The sequence below is a fragment of the Pleurodeles waltl genome, chromosome 3_1 (assembly GCF_031143425.1).
Source record: "Pleurodeles waltl isolate 20211129_DDA chromosome 3_1, aPleWal1.hap1.20221129, whole genome shotgun sequence".
Classification (NCBI taxonomy): Eukaryota; Metazoa; Chordata; class Amphibia; order Caudata; family Salamandridae; genus Pleurodeles; species Pleurodeles waltl.
The window spans coordinates 1957614944-1957629844 of record NC_090440.1 but is presented as its reverse complement, the minus strand read 5'-3'; the positions used below and the strand labels follow the sequence as shown (position 1 = coordinate 1957629844).

The window sequence follows — 14901 nt, the reverse complement described above, 5'->3', positions numbered from 1 at the left end:
TTGACCAAGGAGACGGTCACCAGGAAGAGAAGCATCCCGAAGAATGTGCTGAAAAGGCGAATAATAAACTCGGACTGCCCGTTTATTCCGTTGGGCACAGCCATGAGAGGCTGTTTTTTAAAATAGGGCTGCTGCTGGCGCTTCTGCCACTTTCTGCCCCCACCCCCAACCCCTCTCCACTCTGTACCAAGGGTGCTTTAGACGAGAGAGAAAAAACAGAGAGAAGAGGGAAATGAGAGAGGAGGACGGGAGTGGTCTGGTTTGAACATTTTTGCAGGGGCAGCTTTTGGTTCCCCGTCTAGCACCGCGTAAGGTTACAGTTCACCCACTGTACCATCGCTCGCTGGAGTTACAGAGTAGTCCAAGGCACAGGCCACACAGTAAAGCTACAATTCCTTATAATCGCAGTAAGATAGGCTTGCTACCCAATCACAACAAATGTGCATTTCAAAACATATGTGAACAGTTCCAAGGTCTAAACTTTGTGGGCTGTCGCACAATGCATGTTCATTGTTGCTGACCAGTGCTCAAACATCCCCTTTTCTCATTGTTACCCCCTTTCAAATCCCACACATTCGCACTGCCCATAGTTCAGGCCTGCGAAAACAGAACAGTACTTTCTCCTCAGTTAATTATGGTTAACTTAAAGATGTCAGGTTTTGCATGAGTTATTTTGACACGCCTGACTTTCTGAATCGCATCTGTCATGTAAGTCACTCGTATAAATTACAACTTTTTCTGAGAGCACTGTCAATGAGGCCCAAATGTATGGACTTTGTCGCGAAGTGCAGCATGTTGTTACCTTGCAGCCCTGCCCTGGCCCACACAGAAAGAACAGGAATGTGCGCTATTTATCCAAATGATGCATTCCTATCCTTTCGCCCTGTGCTGGTGCCGTTTTGGCTGCCTTGCGCCAACGCAGGCACCCATACAGGATTGTTTTTGTGCAGGAAGAGATACCTTCCTGCAAAAAACAATCCCGAGAGGCTTTTGCCTCCTTCTATGTGTGCTGCAGAGCACAGCACACATGGAAAGAGAAAAAAAGAGGAGAACTAAAGATAGCTCTCCTTGTTACGCCTCTCCAAGGGAGGTGTACCTTTCTGGTGCATTCCCAGGTGCCAAGTTCTTGTAAATATGGGAAAGCTTCAAAATCCATTTTGAGTGGGAACACCCAAGCAACACCCTTGGAAATGCCTCCCTGGCGCAGAGTAATTTTTGCTTTATCATGTTACTTGAGATTTATGAAGCCAAGTATGGCCATACCAGTTTACCTTGTGTGCAGTTGTGTGCTGGTGTTCAAGGGCTAAGGGGCTGCGCCCCTAGCCTTTTCTGGCCTCTCCAATAAAGCATATATTTAATTACATGATGAAAGTAAAACATTTTCTGCACAACATTTTCCGAGTGAAAGTTGTGCACTTTGAAAAGCCCACTGCGCCTGCATCAGTATGTGGCTGGAAGCTGCACAGTAGGGCTGACAGTGCTTGCCCACGCAAATCCCTTACATTTTCTCAGAACATAGTGACGGCCCTGGCTTATCTCCTCCACCAGAAGCCCTGATAGTAAACGGCCTGGAGCGTTTTTTGTTCAGCCGGGTTTCTGAAAACTTCATGTCACTCGATATTATTATCCACCCTTTCCTATTTACTCAAATGGTGGGGTGTGATCAGAAGGGTCTACATACCAGAGGTCACATTTTATTAAAAGAATGTGGCAGTGTGCAAAGAAAATCCCTTTTTCCTGCATTACAAGCAGTCTGTGGCAGAGAAATGGAATAAATACAATAAATAACTCCATCTAGGGCTCTCTGGGAGACAGGAGTGTGACCTGAAGACCTCAAGTCATAAATATGCCAAAGACAACCCTGCACACAAGTAAGTTGGAGCTCTATCTTTTTTACAGACAATAAGAAAAAAATCTGTTCTCTCCTTTCAATGCCTCTGTAGGTGATTTTGTCTCTCAAAGGCAGTAATGGTTCCAGTAATTTATCATGGCTAGTTATTTTTTATTTCTTCTGCAGACTAATGACGTGATATGTCATATTAAACATGTAATCTGCAGCTCAAATAAACGTGTACCTTTTATCACTGAAACTGCTGGATACTGGATGGGTGAGGCAATGTGTGTTTCTTTGAATGTGTTTGCAGGGCACAGAGTGACTGAGAAAATGTGGGTGTCTGTGTATAAGAGTTGTGTGAATGGCAGTGGATGACAATGTGGATGAGTAAATGGGTAGGTCACCTGAGTAGGTGAATGGAAATACGTGGGTAGTGAGGCTCTCTCACAAGGTGCAATTCCGTCTTGTATTTGTGCCCAACCACTGCTTTCAGTCACCAGCCACCACTGCTTGTGTGGCTTCATAAATCTCCCTTAATATTTGTGTCGCTCTTGCACCACGTTGCGTGGTGCAAGGGAAACACAAATTAGGCTGTAAATATGTGCTTTAGTACAGCGCTTAATTTGTAATAAAAACGTGCCAGTGCCCAAAGCCCTTCTCTTAAACACGCAGCTGCTGCAATTAACTGTGCGAACACAGAATACTGAGGCAGCGTAATCCTGAAGCCATCTCGGGGCTCTTCAATCCATATAAAGCCACTCCCTGCCCCCTCAGCTCACTCTTGCAGCTTTCTGCTTTCTCCCATTGTGACGCTTTTTTCGTTTTTCTCTTCCTCCATCTTTCCCATATGTGTTTTTTGCTTACAGTAAATGCTTGAGGCAGAAAAATAAGTGCCGGCCCTCAAAAATAAGTGCTCTGCACTGGAAACAATAAGCACAAATTAAGCACTGCACCAGAGGGAACAGAATTCAGGAGGAATCTGGCCCTCTAAGAATCAGCAATAGGAATAGAGAATCAAAGGATAAGAAACGAGCGACAGAAGATGATGTGTGCAGGACTTCCTCATGGAAACACCGGACAGAGTAGCGTGGGTACCACACTGCTGCTGGCCACATGTGATGATTTTTTGGGACATGGACATAAGCTGGAAACAAGCATTTGCAATGCACCGGATCTTGCATTTGCTCGAGTTAGAGCTTATTAGCGTTGTAGACTCCTAACCTGACTTTTCTAGCCACACAAATTTAAAATGAAAAGTAATACAGTTTCACATAAGCGTGCCAATTCAAAGTGCCACAGCATCAGCGTGAAGCAGCACACAAAAGGAAAAAGAAGTTCGCTCGCAGTCAAACGTATCTGCAAAAGTGCAATTAGCCACGTAACATGGGCGATGTGTAATGCGGTAACTAAACCGCCCCAAGGAGGGACAAATCTAAAGCAGTTACCACCGAAAGCAAAGGATTGTTGAAGGCAAGCCATGACCAAGTAATAGTGATGGGCGTGCGGTGGGCGTGGTTCAAAGCCCAGATACATAACAACACGTCGGTAGCGCTGCTATGCTCGACCTAAAAAGACTCATTCAGGGTCGACCTATCACACTCATGGTCTTTGAGGCTATATATCAACGACAGAACTCTAACAAGGCAAAGAGAATTAGCCTGTCCACTTTCTAACTATAGACTGAACTAGCGACGCACAATTGGTGATGAGCACTCGTGGAGAGACCAGACCCAGACGGGAAACTCCATCCTGGGCCTTCATTGCCAGTCATCTGGCCCCTCCCACTTAGACGTACCCAGCACTTCGTCCAACCTGTCCCTCCTTAATGTTTAATCCTCATCATGTTAGTCTAAGGCACGTGATACCCCAGCCGGTGTTACATGTGCCTCCTTTAATGACAGGAGGCGACCCCGAGTGTCCTTGGACTCAACCTGAGGACTACACACTACGTGAGATTGTGGCATGAAGCATGTATGAGTCAGTTTGAAGTATGTGCACTCAAAGCCAGATTAAAGATTGATGTAACGTATACAGTTTATAACGAAATCAAATGAAAAAGATAAAGGAAAATAGTATATTTGTGTTTTGGACATGTTCATGAAATTTAAGTAGAGATACAAGTTTAACAATCGGACCCTGACTGCGTGCTGATGGGGTTGGTATCCGACACACAAATTGTTATCTTACTTTAGCATGATTACTATGATGGTTAAATGAGTAGCAAACGGAATTTTGTGCTTACTTTGCAACCTTTTAGAAATGCGGCAGCATTATGAGAATTGTCTATTTTGCATGATTTAATCGCTGCACAAAATCACTCTAAGCTTTAAGTCTCTGATAAGGGTGGTAAGAACAACTCAAATACCCAATCTTTGCATCATCTCGTGTTTGACACAGTTGTTATGTCCGAGTGAGAAAAGAGGGCAGGGCTTGATTAAACGCAAGTTGGTCTAAAAAAATTGCATTGTTCAGTTCCTGGGTGGCTACAGCGTTATTCAGTATTGGCAAAATGACATCTACACTTTTTTTCACAATATTCAGCAGGAAATTAGATGTGAAGCTCAACTTCTGCTTGTTGATAGAGCGCCTCGAAATCGACAGCACTGTCAACTATCACACAAGCATACACTTTACAAACATGCAGATAAACTTAGATAAACGTAACACACCCTAACACGCACAATATCGCATCATAAAATTCCAACCTGAGTTGTAACTTGTATACAAAATAACACTATAGTCAGGCAGGCGACAGAAAATTTACCCACCCCCTCCAATCGAAAGAAAAATGAAAAGTCTTTCAGCAGACCAACCCATACAAATGAAAAATAAATATCTTCTTAGTTCAAACCTATTTCAATTCACACTACCTCATACAAACCATATGTAAGAGGCTGGACTGGCTTGTAGTGAGTACCAAGGGGTACTTGCACCTTGCACTAGGCCCAGTTATCCCTTATTAGTGTATAGGGTGTCTAGCAGCATAGGCTGATAGATAATGGTAGCTTAGCAGAGCAGCTTAGGCTGAACTAGGAGACGTGTGAAGCTACTACAGTACCACAAGTGTCACTTGCACAATATCATAAGAAAACACAATACACAGTTATACTAAAAATAAAGGTACTTTATTTTTATGACAATATGCCAAAGTATCTTAGAGTGTACCCTCAGTGAGAGGATAGGAAATATACACAAGATATATGTACACAATACCAAAAATATGCAGTATAGTCTTAGAAAACAGTGCAAACAATGTATAGTTACAATAGGATGCAATGGGGACACATAGGGATAGGGGCAACACAAACCATATACTCCAAAAGTGGAATGCGAACCACGAATGGACCCCAAACCTATGTGACCTTGTAGAGGGTCGCTGGGACTATTAGAAAATAGTGAGAGTTAGAAAAATAACCCTCCCCAAGACCCGGAAAAGTGAGTGCAAAGTGCACTAAAGTTCCCCAAAGGACAAAGAAGTCGTGATAGGGGAATAATGCAGGAAAGACACAGACCAACAATGCAACAATGATGGATTTCCAATCTAGGGTACCTGTGGAACAAGGGGACCAAGTCCAAAAGTCACAAGCAAGTCGGAGATGGGCATATGCCCAGGAAATGCCAGCTGTGGGTGCAAAGAAGCTTCTACTGGACAGAAGAAGCTGAGGTTTCTGCAGGAACAAAAAGGGCTAGAGACTTCCCCTTTAGAGCACGGATCCCTCTCGCCGTGGAGAGTCGTGTAGACGTGTTTTCCCGCCGAAAGACCGCCAACAAGCCTTGCTAGTTGCAAATCATGCGGTAAGCGTTTTTGGATGCTGCTATGGCCCAGGAGGGGCCAGTATGTCGCAAATTGCGTCAGGAGAGAGAGGGGACGTCGAGCAAGACAAGGAGCCCTCTCAGCAGCAGGTAGCACCCGGAGAAGTGCCAGAAACAGGCACTACGAGGATGCGTGAAACGGTGCTCACCCGAAGTTACACAAAGGAGTCCCACGTCGCCGGAGACCAACTTAGAAAGTCGTGCAATGCAGGTTAGAGTGCCGTGGACCCCGGCTTGGCTGTGCACAAAGGATTTCCGCCGGAAGTGCACAGGGGCCGGAGTAGCTGCAAAAGTCGCGGTTCCCAGCAATGCAGTCTGGCGTGGGGAGACAAGGACTTACCTCCACCAAACTTGGACTGAAGAGTCACTGGACTGTGGGAGTCACTTGGACAGAGTTGCTGGATTCGAGGGACCTCGCTTGTCGTGCTGAGAGGAGACCCAAGGGACAGGTAATGCAGCTTTTTGGTGCCTGCGGTTGCAGGGGGAAGATTCCGTCGACCCACGGGAGATTTCTTCAGAGCTTCTAGTGCAGAGAGGAGGCAGACTACCCCCACAGCATGCACCACCAGGAAAACAGTCGAGAAGGCAGCAGGATCAGCGTTACAGAGTTGCAGTAGTCGTCTTAGCTACTTTGTTGCAGTTTTGCAGGCTTCCAGCGCGGTCAGCAGTCGATTCCTTGGCAGAAGGTGAAGAGAGAGATGCAGAGGAACTCTGATGAGCTCTTGCATTCGTTATCTAAAGTTTCCCCAGAGACAGAGACCCTAAATAGCCAGAAAAGAGGGTTTGGCTACTTAGGAGAGAGGATAGGCTAGCAACACCTGAAGGAGCCTATCAGAAGGAGTCTCTGACGTCACCTGGTGGCACTGGCCACTCAGAGCAGTCCAGTGTGCCAGCAGCACCTCTGTTTCCAAGATGGCAGAGGTCTGGAGCACACTGGAGGAGCTCTGGACACCTCCCAGGGGAGGTGGAGGTCAGGGGAGTGGTCACTCCCCTTTCCTTTGTCCAGTTTCGTGCCAGAGCAGGGCTAAGGGGTCCCTTGAACCAGTGTAGACTGGCTTATGCAGAATTGGGCACATCTGTGCCCAAGAAAGCATTTCCAGAGGCTGGGTGAGGCTACTCCTCCTCTGCCTTCACACCATTTTCCAAAGGGAGAGGGTGTAACACCCTCTCTCAGAGGAAGCCCTTTGTTCTGCCATCCTGGGACAAGCCTGGCTTGACCCCAGGAGGGCAGAAACCTGTCTGAGGGTTTGGCAGCAGCAGCAGCTGCAGTGAAACCCCAGGAAAGGCAGTTTGGCAGTACCAGGGTCTGTGCTACAGACCACTGGGATCATGGGATTGTGCCAACTATGTCAGGATGGCATAGAGGGGGCAATTCCATGATCATAGACATGTTACATGGCCATATTCGGAGTTACCATTGTGAAGCTACATATAGGTAGTGACCTATATGTAGTGCACGCATGTAATGGTGTCCCCGCACTCACAAAGTCCGGGGAATTGGCCCTGAACAATGTGGGGGCACCTTGGCTAGTGCCAGGGTGCCCTCACACTAAGTAACTTTGCACCTAGCCTTTACCAGGTAAAGGTTAGACATATAGGTGACTTATAAGTTACTTAAGTGCAGTGTAAAATGGCTGTGAAATAACGTGGACGTTATTTCACTCAGGCTGCAGTGGCAGGCCTGTGTAAGAATTGTCAGAGCTCCCTATGGGTGACAAAAGAAATGCTGCAGCCCATAGGGATCTCCTGGAACCCCAATACCCTGGGTACCTAAGTACCATATACTAGGGAATTATAAGGGTGTTCCAGTAAGCCAATGTAAATTGGTAAAATTGGTCACTAGCCTGTTAGTGACAATTTGAAAGAAATGAGAGAGCATAACCACTGAGGTTCTGATTAGCAGAGCCTCAGTGAGACAGTTAGTCACTACACAGGTAACACATTCAGGCACACTTATGAGCACTGGGGCCCTGGAGAACAGGGTCCCAGTGACACATACAACTAAAACAACATATATACAGTGAAAAATGGGGGTAACATGCCAGGCAAGATGGTACTTTCCTACACAACCCCCCCCCCCCAAACAAAGGACAATAAGACTAGCCATGACCTGATGAGTCTTCATTGTCTAAGTGGAAATATCTGGAGAGTCCATCTGCATTGGAGTGGCTACTCCCAGGTCTATGTTCCACTGTATAGTCCATTCCCTGTAGGGATAGGGACCACTAAACAATTTAGGATTTTCACCTTTCATTTGATTTAGCCAAAGTAGAGGTTTGTGGTCTGTCTGAACAATGAAGTGAGTGCCAAACAGTTATGGCCTCAACTTCTTCAGAGCCCAGACCACAGCAAAGGTCCTCCCTCTCTGTGGCAGACCAACGCTTTTCTCTAGGGGTGAACCTCCTACTAATAAAAGCAACAGGTTGATCCTGGCCCTCAGAATTAAGTTGTGATAGGACTGCCCCTACTCCTAATTCAGATTCATCAGTTTGGACATAGAATTTTTTAGAGTAACAAGGGCTTTTCAGGACAGGTGCAGAGCACATGGCCTGCTTTAGCTCCTCAAAAGCTTTCTGACAGTTTGCTGTCCATAATACCTTTTTAGGCATTTTCTTGGATGTGAGGTCATTAAGAGGGGCTGCAATGGAGCCATAGTTCTTAATGAACCTCCTGTAATACCCAGTGAGGCCTAGGAAGGCTCTCACCTGAGTCTGAGTAGTAGGGGGAACCCAATCAATAATTGTTTGGATTTTCCCCTGAAGTGGTGCAATCTGTTCCCCACCAACAAGGTGTCCCAGATAAACCACCTTACCCTGCCCTATCTGGCACTTTGAAGCCTTGATAGTGAGGCCTGCCTTTTGCAGGGCCTCCAAAACTTTCCATAGGTGGACCAGGTGATCATCCCAGCTGGAGCTAAAGACAGCTATATCGTCCAAATATGCTGCACTGAAAGCTTCCAGCCCTTGCAGGACTGTGTTCACCAACCTCTGAAAAGTGGCAGGTGCATTTTTCAAACCAAAAGGCATTACAGTGAACTGGTAATGTCCTCCAATGGTTGAAAATGCAGTTTTAGGTTTAGCATCTTCTGATAATTTGATCTGCCAATACCCTGCAGTCAAATCAAAAGTGCTTAGATACTTGGCAGATGCCAGTGTATCTATGAGCTCATCTGCCCTGGGTATAGGGTGAGCATCAGTTTTGGTTACCAGGTTGAGACCTCTGTAGTCTACACAAAACCGCATTTCCTTCTTTCCATCTTTGGAATGGGGTTTTGGTACAAGTACCACAGGAGAAGCCCATGGACTTTCAGAGTGCTCAACCACTCCTAGTTCTAACATGTTCTGGACCTCTTGCTTTATGCAGTCCCTGACATGGTCAGGCTGCCTATAGATCTTACTTTTGACAGGCAAGCTGTCTCCAGTATCTATAGTGTGCTCACACCAAGAAGTGGTGCCTGGCACAGTAGAGAAGAGTTCAGAGAATTGATCTAGGAGATTTATGCAATGGTCTTTCTGCTCAGCAGTAAGACAATCAGCCAAAACTACACCTTCCACAAGAGCATCTTGTTCTGTGGAAGAGAAGAGATCAGGTAGAGGATCACTGTCTTCTTCCTGTCCCTCATCAGTTGCCATGAGCAGGGTGAGATCAGCCTTGTCATAGTAGGGTTTCAGGCGATTGACATGGAGCACCCTAAGGGGACTCCTGGCAGTGCCTAAGTCAACTAAATAGGTGACTTCTCCCTTTTTCTCAACAATTGTGTGGGGTCCACTCCATTTATCTTGGAGTGCTCTTGGGGCCACAGGCTCCAAGACCCACACTTTCTGCCCTGGTTGGTACTGAACCAAAACAGCCTTCTGATCATGCCATTGCTTCTGGAGCTCTTGGCTGGCCTGAAGGTTTTTGCTGGCCTTTTTCATATACTCAGCCATCCTTGATCTGAGGCCAAGTACATAATCCACAATATCTTGTTTTGGAGCTTTTAAAGGTTGTTCCCAACCCTCCTTGACAAGTGTGAGTGGACCCCTAACAGGGTGTCCAAAAAGAAGTTCAAAGGGGCTGAAGCCCACTCCTTTCTGGGGTACCTACCTGTAGGCTAAAAGGAGGCATGGTAGAAGGATATCCCATCTCCTGCGGAGTTTTTCTGGGAGACCCATAATCATGCCTTTGAGAGTTTTGTTAAATCTCTCCACCAGTCCATTAGTTTGTGGATGATAGGGTGTAGTGAACTTATAAGTCACACCACACTCCTTCCACATGGCCTTTAAGTATGCAGACATGAAATTGCTTCCCCTGTCTGATACTACTTCCTTTGGGAAGCCCACCCTGGAAAATATTCCCAGGAGGGCCTTTGCCACTGCAGGAGCTGTAGTGGTCCTTAAAGGAATAGCTTCAGGATATCTTGCGGCATGGTCCACTACCACCAAGATAAACCTATTGCCTGAAGCAGTAGGAGGGTCAAGGGGGCCAACTATGTCACCCCCTACCCTTTCAAAGGGAACCCCAACCACAGGCAGTGGAATAAGGGGTGCCTTTGGAGTGCCACCTGTCTTGCCACTGGCTTGACAGGTTTCACAGGACTTACAAAAATATTTTGTGTCCTCAGACATCCTAGGCCAATGAAACAAGGGAACAAGCCTGTCCCAAGTTTTCATTTGTCCCAGATGCCCAGCTAGGGGAATGTCCTGGGCAAGAGTTAGGAGGAACTTTCTGTACTCCTGAGGAATCACTAATCTCCTGGCAGCTCCAGGTTTAGGATCCCTTGCCTCAGTGTACAAGAGGTTGTCCTCCCAGTAAACTCTGTGAGAGTCACTGACATCCCCATTAGCCTGTTTGACAGCTTGCTGTCTTAGACCCTCTAATGTGGGACAGGTTTGCTGTGCCACACTCAGCCCCTCCCTGGCAGGCCCCCCTTCACCCAAAAGCTCAGCAGTATCTGCTTCAAGCTCCTCTGGTGTAGGTTCTGCACAGGGAGGGAATTCTTCTTCCTCAGAAGTTGAATCCACTGTAGAGGGAGGGATAGTAGGAAGTGGTTTGCTTCTACTAGCCCTAGCTTTAGGGAGCACTTGGTCCATTGTTCCAGGATCCAAGCTTCCCTGTCCTTTTTGCTTTTTGACCTGAGCCCTGGTTAAAGCAAAAATATGCCCTGGGATGCCCAGCATTGCTGCATGGGCCTCCAACTCCACATCTGACCAAGCTGATGTCTCCAAATCATTTCCTAGTAGACAGTCTACAGGTAAATCTGTGGCTACCACAACTTTCTTTGGACCAGTAACCCCCCCCCTAGTTGAGATTTACAACAGCCATGGGGTGGCTAAGTGTGTTGTTGTGAGCATCGGTTACTTGGTACTGGTGACCAAGTAGGTGTTGTTCGGGGTGGACCAGTTTCTCTATGACCATAGTCACACTGGCTCCAGTGTCCCTGTAGGCCTGAACCTCAACACCATTTATTAGGGGTAGCTGCTTGTACTTATCCATATTAAGGGGACAAGCAACTAAGGTGGCTAAATCAATAGCCCCCTCAGAGACTAACACAGCCTCTGTGGTCTCCCTAACCAGACCAACCCCACCTAAGTTACCAACAGTGAGCCCAGCTACTCCCTTGGATTGGCTATTAGTAGGTTTGCTCCCACCACCACTGCTATTAGTAGGGACACTAGGTGTAGCAGTAGGGGTTGTAGTGGTAGGAGGTTTGGTGCTTTTCTTTGGGCAACTGGGATCTGTTGTCCAATGGCCTTTTACTTTACATAAATAGCACCATGGTTTCTTTTCTTTGTTTTGATTAAAGGAGGATTTGGACCCACCACCCCCCCCAGAGTGTTTTTGTGGGCCTGATGAAGACTCATTTTTAGATTTGTCCCCACCCTTGTCAGAAGACTTACCATCCTTCTTTTTGTTGCCATCTTTGTCACCCCCTGTATGAACTTTTCTGTTCACCCTTGTTCTGACCCATTTGTCTGCCTTCTTTCCCAATTCTTGGGGAGAGGTCAGATCAGAGTCCACCAAGTACTGGTGCAACAAATCAGACACACAATTATTAAGAATATGCTCTCTCAGGATCAAGTTATACAGGCTTTCAAAATCAGTAACTTTACTGCCATTTAACCACCCCTCCAAGGCCTTCACTGAATGGTCAATGAAATCAACCCAGTCTTGTGAAGACTCCTTTTTGGTCTCTCTGAACTTTATCCTGTATTGTTCAGTGGTTAAGCCATAACCATCCAGGAGTGCATTCTTAAGAACTGTAAAATTATTGGCATCACTTTCTTTCACAGTAAGGAGCCTATCCCTACCTTTTCCACTAAATGATAGCCATAGGATAGCAGCCCACTGCCTTTGAGGGACATCCTGTACAACACAGGCCCTCTCAAGTGCAGCAAACCACTTGTTAATGTCATCCCCCTCCTTATAAGGGGGAACTATCTTATGCAGATTCCTGGAATCATGCTCTTTTGCAGGATGACTATGGGGAATACTGCTGCTGCCACCATGGGTTTCAAAACCCAACTTCTGTCTTTCCTTCTCTAATTCTAAAGACTGTCTATCCAAATCCAGCTGTTGCTTTTTAAGCTTCAGTCTGGTTTGTTCCACCCTCAACTTATTGAGTTCCCTTTCTAACAATTTGTCATCAGGGTTGGTGGGAGGGACATTCCTAGACACAGAGGTATGATGGGAATGAACAGAAGGAGACCTGTCCCTTACAGAGGGCACCCTAACAGCTTGGCTGACAGTGTAATGTGAGAGCACATCATCTGTATGATGTGACTCCACCTCAGTAACAACTATGCTAGACTGTCTTGTAATGGGCAGGCTAAGAAGTTTCTTTCCTGAACCTTTTCCTGGGGGAGTCCCTGGATCAGATTGGGAACCATTAGCTACTTTTTCAACAGATGGGGCACTTTTAGCCCTATCTTGTTCTCTAAGCATGCTAAGTAACAATTCCAAGGAAGGATTCTTCCCTACACTCAAACCTCTCTCTATGCAGAGACTCCTTGCTCCTTTCCAGCTAAGGTGATCATATGCAATCTTAGACAGGTCAACATTTTGGCCTGTGCCAGACATTTTTAGAGAGAGTTAAAGTGATAGAAAAAGAGAAAAAAGTTTTCTGAACTTTTTAGAAAGACAGAAAAAAACTTTTTAAACTTTTAAGAACTTTTTGAAAGTTTAGAAGTACTTTTCAGCACTTTAGAAAAGAGTGAAAAGAGGAAATGCAAAACTTTTTAGCTATGTGTACACACACTGAACTTGTTTTGTATATTTTTCTCTTATGAAAAGTACAATGACAAGAGTGGTAAGTAGTCTCAAAGCACTTATCCCACCGCTGCCACCAATGTAAGAGGCTGGACTGGCTTGTAGTGAGTACCAAGGGGTACTTGCACCTTGCACCAGGCCCAGTTATCCCTTATTAGTGTATAGGGTGTCTAGCAGCATAGGCTGATAGATAATGGTAGCTTAGCAGAGCAGCTTAGGCTGAACTAGGAGACGTGTGAAGCTACTACAGTACCACAAGTGTCACTTGCACAATATCATAAGAAAACACATTACACAGTTATACTAAAAATAAAGGTACTTTATTTTTATGACAATATGCCAAAGTATCTTAGAGTGTACCCTCAGTGAGAGGATAGGAAATATACACAAGATATATGTACACAATACCAAAAATATGCAGTATAGTCTTAGAAAACAGTGCAAACAATGTATAGTTACAATAGGATGCCATGGGGACACATAGGGATAGGGGCAACACAAACCATATACTCCAAAAGTGGAATGCGAACCACGAATGGACCCCAAACCTATGTGACCTTGTAGAGGGTCGCTGGGACTATTAGAAAATAGTGAGAGTTAGAAAAATAACCCTCCCAAGACCCTGAAAAGTGAGTGCAAAGTGCACTAAAGTTCCCCAAAGGACAAAGAAGTCGTGATAGGGGAATAATGCAGGAAAGTCACAAACCAACAATGCAACAACGATGGATTTCCAATCTAGGGTACCTGTGGAACAAGGGGACCAAGTCCAAAAGTCACAAGCAAGTCGGAGATGGGCATATGCCCAGGAAATGCCAGCTGTGGGTGCAAAGAAGCTTCTACTGGACAGAAGAAGCTGAGGTTTCTGCAGGAACGAAAAGGGCTAGAGACTTTACCTTTGGAGAACGGATCCCTCTTGCCGTGGGGAGTCGTGCAGAAGTGTTTTCCCGCCGAAAGACCACCAACAAGCCTTGCTAGCTGCAAATCAAGCGGTAAGCTTTTTTGGATGCTGCTATGGCCCAGGAGGGACCAGGATGTTGCAAATTGCGTCAGGAAAAAGAGGGGACGTCGAGCAAGACAAGGAGCCCTCTCAGCAGCAGGTAGCCCCCGGAGAAGTGCCAGAAACAGGCACTACAAGGATGCGTGAAACAGTGCTCACCCGAAGTTACACAAAGGAGTCCCACGTCGCCGGAGACCAACTTAGAAAGTCGTGCAATGCAGGTTAGAGTGCCGTGGACCCAGGCTTGGCTGTGCACAAAGGATTTCCGCCGGAAGTGCACAGGGGCCGGAATAGCTGCAAAAGTCGCGGTTCCCAGCAATGCAGTCTGGCGTGGGGAGGCAAGGACTTACCTCCACCAAACTTGGACTGAAGAGTCACTGGACTATGGGAGTCACTTGGACAGAGTTGCTGGATTCGAGGGACCTCGCTCGTCGTGCTGAAAGGAGACCCAAGGGACCGGTAATGCAGCTTTTTGGTGCCTGCGGTTGCAGGGGGAAGATTCCGTCGACCCACGGGAGATTTCTTCGGAGATTCTAGTGCAGAGAGGAGGCAGACTACCCCCACAGCATGCACCACCAGGAAAACAGTCGAGAAGGCGGCAGGATCAGCGTTACAGAGTTGCAGTAGTCGTCTTAGCTACTTTGTTGCAGTTTTGCAGGCTTCCAGCGCGGTCAGCAGTCGATTCCTTGGCAGAAGGTGAAGAGAGAGATGCAGAGGAACTCTGATGAGCTCTTGCATTCGTTATCTAAAGTTTCCCCAGAGACAGAGACCCTAAATAGCCAGAAAAGAGGGTTTGGCTACTTAGGAGAGAGGATAGGCTAGCAACACCTGAAGGAGCCTATCAGAAGGAGTCTCTGACGTCACCTGGTGGCACTGGCCACTCAGAGCAGTCCAGTGTGCCAGCAGCACCTCTGTTTCCAAGATGGCAGAGGTCTGGAGCACACTGGAGGAGCTCTGGACACCTCCCAGGGGAGGTGCAGGTCAGGGGAGTGGTCACTCCCCTTTCCTT

The 14901-nt window shown here is 46.6% G+C and overlaps 1 protein-coding gene across 4 annotated transcripts in view; it reads left to right on the top strand.

Moving 5' to 3' along the window:
* Positions 1-14901, top strand: part of LOC138285848 (uncharacterized) — a 322964-nt gene that overhangs the window by 116081 nt on the left and 191982 nt on the right. Inside the window, exon 1 of one of the 4 annotated variants that reach the window (XM_069226296.1) lies at positions 1672-1871. The exons of the other annotated variants lie outside the window; for them this stretch is intronic. Coding sequence (XP_069082397.1) covers positions 1847-1871 — 25 coding nt within the window. The 5' untranslated portion in view covers positions 1672-1846. Of the gene's footprint in view, positions 1-1671; positions 1872-14901 lie in introns of those variants that run through there. 4 annotated transcript variants of the gene reach the window in all.